Source organism: Crocodylus porosus, unplaced genomic scaffold (genome assembly GCF_001723895.1).
Source record: "Crocodylus porosus isolate Cpor-Errol unplaced genomic scaffold, CroPor_comp1, whole genome shotgun sequence".
In the NCBI taxonomy this organism is placed as follows: domain Eukaryota; kingdom Metazoa; phylum Chordata; order Crocodylia; family Crocodylidae; genus Crocodylus; species Crocodylus porosus.
The window spans coordinates 1168566-1179910 of record NW_017728899.1 but is presented as its reverse complement, the minus strand read 5'-3'; the positions used below and the strand labels follow the sequence as shown (position 1 = coordinate 1179910).

General features: G+C 45.3%; 1 protein-coding gene across 1 annotated transcript in view; it reads left to right on the top strand.

Annotated features, from left to right (window-relative positions):
• Positions 1–4: 4 nt before the first annotated feature.
• The window catches only part of DDHD1 (DDHD domain containing 1), a gene marked incomplete at its 5' end in the record, with an annotated part of 92713 nt that continues 81372 nt past the window's right edge, over positions 5–11345 (top strand). Inside the window, one exon of the mRNA XM_019556593.1 lies at positions 5–218. Within this exon, the coding sequence (XP_019412138.1) occupies positions 5–218 (214 nt within the window). The remainder of the gene's footprint in view (positions 219–11345) is intronic.

Below are 11345 nucleotides of genomic sequence, written 5' to 3'. Positions count from 1 at the left end.
GCTGGGCCCCGAGGAGGTGCGCTGGTTCTTCCGCGAGGAGCGCAAGTGGAAACCCTTCATCGGCTACGACTCGCTGCGCCTCGAGCGGGCCTACCGCGCCCTGCCCGCCGCCGAGCCCGAGCCGGAGCCTGAGCCTGAGCCCGAGCCCGTCTGCGTGCGCGGCGGCCTCTACGAGGTGGACGTGCTCCGCGCCGACTGCTACCCGGTCTACTGGCACCGTGAGTCCGCCCCGGGCTGCCTCCTGCATCCCGCCGCTCCGGGCCCCCCGTGCCAGGAGACGGCCTGGGGAGGGGGTTTGCCTCCCGCGCCCCGCCCCGCCGCGGGGCAGGGGCAGGTCCCAGCTGCTTCCTCCCCTGGCCCGGGGAGAAGAGGAGCGGGGTGTCGATAGTCCGTGGGGGAAGAAGCGCAGCTGGGGGGGCATCTGCTGAGCGGCAGGATGGGCGCGGGTGGCGGGCAGGAGGCTGTGGAAACGCCCCGACTCTTCATTCATCTCCCTTCCACTAGGCCGCAAAGCAGGTCCCCTTCCCCCTCCCTCCCACTGCCTTGACACAAGTGGGAGCAATTAGCCCTGCTCCAGGGACTCGAGGGCGGAGGTGCTGCAGGTCCCCTCTCTTCTCTTCTGGCACCTAGGCCTTGAGGCCGGAGGAAGAGCTTCAGGCGGGCAGAGGTGTTTGGTGAGGCGGGGTGGCTCCTGGATGGGGGGGCACTTCAAGTCAGCAGCTTAAAGGTTTAATTTCTTGACCCGGCGCTTGGTCCAGTTGGGAAGCTGATTCGGACTCGTTAAGCCCTCACGGCAGATGTTTCAAATAATGACATATGCTTCTCAGAGAGAGAGAGATTTTTTTTTTGAGATCTGGGGAGAGAAATCCCTAGAGCCCTGCACCTAACGTAGCACTGTACAAGGGAGAAAATAAACTCCCAGCGATGAGAAGATTAAGGGCAGGGATACATTACATGCAGAAAGTGAACGTGTAGTAATGGTGCTGCACCTCTTGGGCAATGGTACATTTGCCAGACAAGAGTGGGAAGTGGCTTATGGGCAAGTGAAGCTTTTGCTGCTTCTCGCTAAGTACCTCCTGATCTAGCTCCCCTCTGTTTTCTGACGTGTGTCCGTCCCCTTTTGGCCCAGTGCAGATTCTTCTCTTCCTGATTTTTTTCCCCCACGCCCCCAAGCCAGGCAGTCTGGTACCCCCCAGCATCACCTGGCTGTGTGCTGCCCTGCTGTTCATCGCTGTGCAGAGACCTGCTATTAATACAGGGTCATGTCAGGGTTTTTTGCCCTCACCTGTCCTCTGCTTTGCAGCACCCATTTGTTACCGCATCTTCTGAACCTGGGAACCCAAGAGCAGCTCCTCCCGTGTGGTTAAACCAGAGCATGGAGTAGGAAAACCAGGGCTCACTTTACCATTGAGGGAGAAGTGTTTAGGTTTCATTTGCAGACATCCGAAGTATTCATAAAAGTAACAGCTGAATTCAGGATTACTTAGGAATATGGACTGAGGTAGAAAGGGTAATTTGGGACGTTTATTTCTTTATGCTGACTCACGGTTTCAGTTCAAAACACAGGTTAATATTTTATTTTAATTATTTTGTCTGCCTTTCCTTCTTGTTCTGGTTGCTGCCTGCCTCCCATGTGGTGTACGGCACTGAGGTGTTGGTTAAGACTGCTCCCTCAAAGCTGTTGTAACAAATGTCTCCACTGTTGGCTGTTGCATGAAATGCGCACCTGGAGTGACAGGATCTTGCTAAAAGATTTCATTATTAAAAGCCTGTAGAAGACCCATCACAGGAGTAAGTTATGCCATCAGGACCACTTAGCCAAGTTCCACATCTAAAAATAATGGAGCACATTAGTTGCAGGGAATTTTATCTTTACCGTGTAAGAAGGGATTTATTTAATTAGTGTAGCAAAACTACCGAGGCTGGCATGGGAGTAGCAGAGTTATCAGAGGCCAGTTTGCAGTGCTCCCAGCAGTGGTGGTACAGATGTCCACAGCCAAAGAACCATTCAAAAATCAACCCTTGAAAAAGCAACCTCCAGTGGTCTTCCAGCATCTGGTAGTGCTCTGCTTGCAATCACACCCTCCCCAACAGGGGTGGAGAGAGGAAGGTGGCCAGGAAGAGCTCACCTGTGCGCTCCAGTGTCCTCAGGCAGCTCTGGAGGCAGAGGATTCCCACTTCCCAGCCCCCTGGCAGAGCAGTGCCATCCACAGCCTGCCTTCCTGGCCATTTTGGAGAGCTCCAGGGCTGGGGATGGGACCTCACATCCGCAGAGAGGTAAAGGGTTCTGAATCTGCAGTGCTCCAGGATTTGGAGTGCTTCAGGTGCATATCTCTCCAATTAGGTGAGCTTACACCTGATGCCAGACTCTTCTGTGTCTTCTCCTGACATAGCAGTGAGCGTATATTAAACAATAGGAGTAGTTCATCTGTTTGCTGTGCTTTGATTAGCTGCTCTGCTGCTAGGCCAGTGCAGGACTCTTCCTGCAGTGTAGCCTTGTTCAGTCTAGTTTCAGAGTCCCAAGCAATGTGGTTTCCCTGTCTTTTCCATAGCTTAAGCTTTTTGATATCAAGAAGCTTTTTCACAATGCTCAGCCTAACTTTTCCTGTCATTTCATTTGCTATTCATACCTACCATGTCATCTTTACCTCATCTTTCATTCCCTGTGTGTGGTAACTTTTCTTATAAATCAATCCATTTACCCTTATTTTACACATACATACATACATACATATTTGTTTTAAGAATGTCTTTCAGTTTGGATACTAACTACATGTCAGAAGTGTCTGCTACCTAAGCTGACATCTACCTAGCAAGAGATATTTTTAAATGGTGTTAAGATTTTTGTTGAGTCAGGAGAGCAGCAAAATGTATTTCCCCAGTCCTCTGGAGAGCCTACCTGAGCATCAGAATACTGTTTATTTTTAGCGAGTGAGAGAGTCAGTCCTTGCTTTCCACATAAGTTGACCTGCAGGGAAGGAAATGATTGGCAGTGCTCCCTTTTTATGTATAAGGGAGCTAGCTTCTTATATAGAGAGCTTCTGTCTTCTGGTTTTTTGCTTTGTTTTTGAGAACCTATTTTATGTTTCTCTCTGTACTAGAAATTCAATCTTACATACCCTGGCTTGAAAACATGATGATCTAGTAAGTTTGTGTTGCCACAAGTCCTAGTGAAGAGGAATCTCTGAGACTGAGAAGGGAAGTGTTCCCTTAACGAGTATTCACTTGTCAGTCTGTGGTGGCGGGACTGGGGGGGGTTTGATTTTGTTTTGTTAATACTTGTTTAAAACAAGTGCCTGACCAAACAATTAGGAGAAAAGATCTGTGTTGAGGTTCACATTCTGCCTCTTCCTTCAAGAGCCTTGAAAATTCAATACTCATTTTTCTCTAGAGTCCTAAGGAGATTGCCAACAAAAACAGGGAAGACAAAACTTGATATTCATATTTCAAGTCGGAAAAACCTTTAGGCAAGCTGTTGTATAGCATGCAGAAGGCAGGGTAGGGTGGTTTTAATGTGCCACCCTGCCCTACCTTCTCCCTATCTTCAGACTAACATGGCTAACCACCACTGCACCGTGATATATCATGTGAGCAGAAAGGCTGGAAACCCATTTCCTTCTTTTGTAGATCACTGTTTCATACACTAATGCTTTTTAGTTCTTGTTAAAGCCTTATTTGGATGGATTTCCAGTAAATAGCATGCTCCTTGGTGAAAATATAACCATAGAAAAAAGGTAGTTTTGCAAATAATAATACTACTCTTACGTACTTGTATACTTCTTTCCTTTTTGCAGCAGTTGTGTTTGGTGTGCTAACAAGAATAAAGTATGTGTATTCTTCAGGGACTTCCTTAATAGTAGTAGTTATGACTAGCTAATGTGTTGTCAGATCCTAAAAGTGAAGGACAGATATACTGGGGCATGTATGGATTGTTAAAATGCAAGGGCAACAGCTTCTATACCATACCTGGTTAAAATCCGGCATGTATCCTTAGTTGCAATAATTCAAAGCTGCCAGCCTTGTTTTCTGTTTGAGCTAATTTCCAAAAAAGTAGAAAGGCATGTGCTCAAACTGAGGTTGAAAGTTTTGACGTATTATCAAAATGTAATAGTGGACTTATGAGAGGTAAATGCTTTCCAGGTGCTAATAGTGGTGTACAGTGCTCTGAACAGAGGTGCTTGCAATTATCCTAATTTCATAATAGCACAAGGGTTTAAGATGGCAGCATAGCTGCAGTCAAAACTAACATTTAGTCTTTTCAGGACTGTTGATTTGTAACTCTTTTTTCCTTTTTTTTTTGAATGTCATTATTTTTTACCATGTTGGCTAAAACAAGTTAAATTATGGGGAGATAGATTTAAATTCTCTTTCTTTCTTTTTTCTAATAACACTCCAATTCATTTTAAAAAAGAGGTTGTAAAAGTCTGACCTATATCTCACCATTACTGTCACTCACATTTTGCATTTTGCTTTCCTTGCTCAATGAAAATAGACTGTTCACCTTTTCTTTTTCCGCTTTCCATTTAGGAAGCTCATATAGTTAACAGAACTCTACATTGTTTGGACAGAAAGCATTTCAGAAAAATCACATTTTAAAAAATTGCTGCCTTTTTTTCTTTGAAAGGCTAACATGAAATGATACTTTTCTAGTTGTAACCAGCTTTGTAAAAGCTTGGGTTTTACAGTCTAGATTCTGGGCCTAAACTGGTTTGAAATGTCCATTTATAAAATGTCACTTTCAATAGAAGAAAATTGGCTCAGTAAGAATACTGTGGACTCTGAATTATTCATTGATGACTTCTGCTGCATTCATTTGGAAAGGGGCTTCTAATTATTTTAATCTGCAAAACTGTGAACACAGAAGCATTAGCCGTAACTTTAAAATTTGCATGTCCAAAGTGGAATTTGGCAGCTCAGAACTATTTGAACTGTGTCTTTCAGCACAAGCTTAAAGAAACAAAGTCCCTATACATTCTTTGTAAGCTCTCTCTGTGAACTGTTTTCTAGATGGGAGGAAGCAGGCATTAGCACGTTGTGAAAGGCCTCTGCCAGATAAGTTTTCTGTGAAGTGAGACTTGAATACTAGGGAAGCGTGGTCAAGTCTTTGATCTTGGAGAACTGGTCAGGATTATTGAAAAACCCCACTGGTATTTCCATCCATGCTATGAAGCATATGATTGCAAAGGGGCTTTTTGTTTGAGGCTTCTTTGTGGATCACGTTCATTTTAATTGGCACATGGAACTTCTGTGCATTTCGGCCCCTGGTTCTTATTTGGAGTAGGTTGATAAGAGAATGAAGGTCAGTGAATAGGTTTTGGATACGGGAAATGAACTTGTGATCTTGCTAGTGTAACTAGGGGCTGGGTAGCTGCACTACAAAATCACCGTCAGGTGGAGGGCTTTCTTGACAACTGGGCTTAAATGGCAAAACTGTCCTCACTCTTGGAAGCTGTCCAGAGATGTAACAAGACGGCTCTACACCGTGGACAGCAGCAGTGTACGGGTCAATGGTGGCTCCTGCCTGATGGTCACATGGCCAGACTTCACAACAGCGGCAGCAGTTATTTTTCCTCCCTCCATAATTTGGTGCCCAGGGCTGCTGCCTCCATTGCCTCTCCTTAGTTGCACTGCTGAGGTTGTCTGCCCAAGGCAGGGTTAATGCATGTCAGCAGTACAGTGTAAGTGAGCTTATCCAGGCATGCTGTGACAGAGCCTGTGGGCTGCATGTTGCCTACCAGGGCCATCCCCTGTGGCCTGCTGTAATTCTTCATTTAAAGCCAAACAGTCCTGTGTCCTCACTGTGCACTGGTTCATTAATCTGTGCTACCAGAGCAGTTCAGTTTCCTGCTTACAAACCTGCTGAGCAGAGTGGATCCCACTGATGGTGCCCTACCAGTGGGGAAAAGGGGTAACTTGCACGTGGCTCTTGATCAAGTTTGAGTTGTGCATCTCTGCTGGACCTGGTCCGGGGACACACTATTGATGTTGACCTGTCATGTCAGTAAGCGCTTTCATTCGCTTCAGACAGCTCTCTTATCCTCTACCCATCCGAAAGACCTATCACAAAGACAAGGGATGGGGTAGGTACCAACTGATAAATCCTATTTATTCTTCTAAAGAAGTGAAACCTCTTCATTTAACATATGTATTCGATAGCACTTATTGCCTTCGTCTGGATCCAGGACCCCACTGTGCAGGGTGCTGTGCAAACAGAGGAGAATTATGGTCCCTCCCCTAATCACAGTCTTAAGCATTAGGTGAAAAAACAGGTCACAGCAAAACAAAGGGTTCATTTGATACAGGGCAGAACAATTGGTGGGGATCTTGGCACATCAGTCATTGAATGGTTAAGATTTGGTAGGCAAAGGAGAGTTTTAAGGAGAGATTTGAGAGAGGAAAGCAAGGTATCTGCTGGTGTCTGTGGGGGATGGATTCCCAACAGATGAAAGGCTACATGGGATATAGCGCACAAGTGCTTGGTAATTTAGTAAGCAAGTGGCATAAACTTGTCACCGACTGATCACAGACAGGTGTTCATTCACATTGTGAAAGATTATAGGTAGCATGGGAATGTAGTGTGAAAGGCCTAGAAAGTGAAAACAACTGGCTATGTTTGTTGTAATGGAGAAGGGGAGCCAGAGGAAAGATGCACAGGGCAAGGGGAGCAGTCAGTGACAACCTAAAAATATGATTTTTGCAACAGCATTTTTTTAATCGATTGGAACAAGGCAAAATTGTACTTGTCAAGGCCAAAAAAGAGGACGTTGGTGTAATCAAGACACAAGCTGGGTGACGCTCCAGTGAGAGCTTTAGCTGGGTGGGTGGCTGGGAAGCCCCGAGTCTTGCAGAAGTTGCGTGGAAAGAATGAGCTGTTTGAGTGAGAGGCAGGATGGAGGTGGTGGTCACGATGAGTGAGGAAGGAGGGAGGACTTGGATGGTAGGGGAAGATGAGGAGTTCTGTTTTAACAGCACAGAATTCAAGCTAAGACTGGGGACTATGTCAGGGAGAGATGCTGGGATTTTAATTTGGATGGGGGGGGGTAGGTCCGAATTAGAGATGTCATAGTTGAATTTGCCGTCTGTTCACTGAGAGACAGTGTAGCATGAGAAGAGAAGGGGTGGAGGGCAGAGCCTGGTTGGAAGGGAATACAAGGAAAAGTTTATGAAAGAGATGCTTAAGAAGTGGTAAGGTAGGGGATCCAGGTGAAAACTGAGTCATGTAAAAAATGGAGACAAGATACTAAGAGGAAGAGAAAGAAAGCCAACAGATAGGTACTGCGGGAGGCAAGTGTGTTGGGGGAGAGGGGTCAGGCAGGGTGATGAGGGGAAGGAACTAGAGTGAGAGCTGAAGGAGAGCAGTAAACGTGAGGATGACCATGGGCCTCAGAGGTGGGATCCGATCTCTGGAAAAAATGGAGAGGAGATCAGACAAGACACTTGCATCCTTGCCAAGGGCGGAGGAGAGATGTAGGGGGCAAGGGAAAGCAAGCACAGAGGAGAGGAGGTTACAGTCTCCCGCTGCGTGAATCCTCTCGGTTGATGTTACAGGTTTGCGGTACGTGCAGAGGAAATGCCAGTTTCTTAATGGAGCTAAAAAGGCTTTCACAAGAAAGGAAAGGAACTTGCTGGCCTGAACTCTGTGTCTATTCTGTTCCTGCTCTCTCTTGGAATGAGATCTGCCGGCAACTTCCAACTGTAGGTCCCCAGTCCAGAAAGCATGCATTAATGGGTGGATCTGTGCTCAAGTCCCACTGGCTTTCGCTGGATTTTAAATATATACTTAAAGGATGTGCTCTATTGCATCAGTGCTATAGGGATTTTGCTGGTTTAATTAGCTCTATCTATTTTTCTGTAAGGAGGTAGGTCTTGCATTGATTTGAAGAACCTGCCGACAGTGAAAGTAATTTATCAAATTTGCAACCAGTAAATTTCTTATTTATCATACCAAAACATATATATATAACACATTGAATACTTCTGTGCTCTTCCAGGCCTTCATTATAGTTCTGTTTGACATTACAGAAACCTGTATATGGAGATTCTGGACTGGATAGGATAGCAAAACGTTCCCTACATGACCTCAATGAAATGTTACTAAGCACTATTGGACTGGGTGCTTATTTTACTGAAATGTCAGAAGTTTTCTGTTTGTATAATAATTTCTGGTACTGTGCTATTTTCTTCTGACACAGCCAGAAGACACTTGAACAGCAACTGAAAATTATCTGCTCTTGTTTAGAACCCCTCACAAGTAGTGTGTGCAGATGATAAGAAAATAATTATTTCCCCATTTCTTCTGCACACCAAACATTCAATTTGCAAGTACTTGAAAGCCAAGGCTCTGAGCCTGGTATTGCTGTCAATAGATGCTTAAAAGTTTCCTGTGAATGTATATTTGGGCTTAATGAGCCACTCTGCAGGGCATAGTGTCTTTGAATTACAAGCTATGGTAGCTAGTTTCTAAATAGGTGATAGGAGATTCAGGCTTTATGTATCTGGTTTAAATGTTGGTAATCTTAAATTTGGAACAAGCTTTTATTAACCGATGTATTTATATTTTTAAATTTCATTTTCTAAAAAATGGCCGTTTACAGTGCAATCATGTTTTGATGTGTATACTGTTATGCCACATCTGATAGAAAACTGACCTGATTGTTAATGAAACTGAAGATTTTTGTCTTAAAGACACTAGATCTGATCAGTCTTGGACTCTTTTTGTTTTACTAATGATTTAAGAAAGAACAGTTTTCAGAAAAGGACTTTCCTCGAGCAACGGTGATGTCTGCAGAATGGTTTCTTAGTGTATGAAGATAGAAGTCTTCTTTCTGGTCACTTGGATCGGCTCCTTTATTTTGGTATGGTATACAATACACACAGATCTGGAGTCTTGTGGTTTTGAAGCCTCCTGTAATTGAAAAATGCTGTAATTGATTGATAGGAATGTACTTGCAGGTTGCCACACATCATGTAATAGGGCTCTTTTACAATAGGCAGTATGCTTTTCCGGATCAGAAAGCATGCATCGTCCTCTTGTAGCCAGTTGTTGGAGAGTAGGATGAATGTAATTGGTACTTATTCTGAAATATGCTTGCTTTCAGGGTTAGGGTCTATATTTGAGAAGTAAATCCCTTCATATTAGACCAGTTGCATTATATGTTTTTAGTTACCACAGAATTCCTAAATATTTCCCCCATTAATAATGTTGCAGTTCTTCAGTAACTTGTTTATAAGAATTTGAGGGGAGATCAGAGGGAGATTCCTTACCACGCAAAAAATGAAATGACTCCCCAGCCTTGGGATACAGAGTCTAGTCCCAACTCTGTAAATGAGAGCTTGCTATAGAGTTCGGTGGGGTCAGGATTTTGCTCTTAATCTCCTCTTTAGGTGACATTGTCACTTGTAAAAGAACCCAATGGATTGCATGTGTTTGCCTTTAAAGAAAGCAAGGTCAATGCGGCTGTGATTTAGATGAATGGAACCGTTCATTTAGGTATCAGTAACAGACTATATTCTGCAATTTCTTGATAAATGGCTAGAAATCTAGGCAGCATTGAGCTATAAGAGAAATCCTGGTTATGGCATAGATAATATTAAACATTGACACTTTACTCCGTGTGGCTTTTACTGTAAGACCTGCTCACTGGAGCATTATGTGCAATATCGTGTCATGCAGAGATGAATAAGTAATTTCTAGTAATCTTCGTTCACTGTAACTATTTAAACCAGCCACGCTTGGAATAAAATGTCCGGTGATTAAAATTTTCCTCGACATAGCTTGCTCACCCATAGCCAAAAGTGTTGCATAGAGCAAGTCAAACAGCATGGTTCTAACCAAAATGGACTGAGCTCTTAATTGTGGCTGGACATTGACAAAAACGGTACTGGTCAGCATGGGTGGATTCAGAATTTTGTAAAGCGGTGTGCAGGAGCAGCAACTAGTGCTCCCAGCTTCCTCCCATCCCTATACAGGGACAGGCAGACCATACCGCAGGAACAGCAGCTGGGAAAGTTCCCGAAGTGGGTAGTTATTCCCCACCCCCTTCCCCTCTGTTACACTGGCACGTTCCTTCCACTTTTATTACTCCTGCCCCCCACCACTGCTGCTGTCCCCTGCTCACCCTGGGGTGGGGGGAGCTCTTGCATTGCTCCAGCAGGGCTGAACAGGAAGTGGAGCTCAGCAGTGGTGGGTGTGTTTTTCCCCTCCTTGTGCCTGCTGTCAGGCTGGTAGGAGCACCTGGGGGGATTGGAGAGGGAGAGAGAACCCATTCACTGCTGCTGTTTGCTGCTGAGCCTGGCTCCCTGTGCAGCCCAGCTACAGCAGGGCAGGAGCAACTGTGGGACAGCAGCAGTGGTCAGTGGAGATGAATGGGTGGGCAGGGGAGGGAATGTTCTGCTCTGAACAGAAGGGAAGGGGAGCAATCGTTATACGTTCAGGGGGCAGCAGGGCAGGCCCTGTGAGGGGAGGCTCCAAAAGAGAAGGCTGAGAGGGGATCTGGTGGCTGTCTATAAACTGCCCAAGGGGGACCAGCAGGCAATCGGAGAGTCCCTGTTCCCCCGAGCACTACTGGGAGTAACAAGGAATAACGGCCATAAGCTGACTGAGAGTATATTTAAGGCTGGACATCAGGAGGCGCTACTTTACGGTCAGGGCGGCTAGGATCTGGAACCAACTTCCAAGGGAAGTGGTGCTTGTCCCTATCCTGGGGGTCTTCAAAAGGAAGCTGGACAGCCACCTAGCTGGGGTCATTTGACCCCAGCATCCTTTCCTGCCCATGGCAGGGGGTCAGACTTGATGATCTGCTCAGGTCCTTTCCAACCCGACCAACTATGAAGCAATGACTTTAAAAATAAAAAAAGCTCCCTGGCTGCAGCTCCTGGAGCACTGGACTGTGGTGTGCAGCAATGGACTGCACCACAGCACTGGATCTTCCCTGCTTGGCTCCCATCCCTGCTGTCTTCTGCTCTGCCACTTCTCACAGTGGCTAGGGCCAAGACACCATAGTGCCACGTTCCAGTAGTTTAAATAGATTTGGAATTGGTTTGTAGACCCATTACAAAGATGATGCTTTTGAAAGGGGGAGGCTGTTAACTTTTGCTAATGGTGCTCAAAAAAGCCTGGATGGCAGACTGAGATTTGTTTTCCCTAGTGACTTTTTGGCTCAAGTGTACCTCAGATGCCCCTTATTTTCAGACACCATTGATTGTGTTCCCTGACTTACCTGGCTCTCAAATGTTGTATCCTCTCTTTTTTTTTTTTCTTGTGAAATGCATTAGAACTGTAATAATAATGAAACCAAATTTCACAAGAAGTTATTCACAGTAAAGGAAAGAGTACCACCAATTTG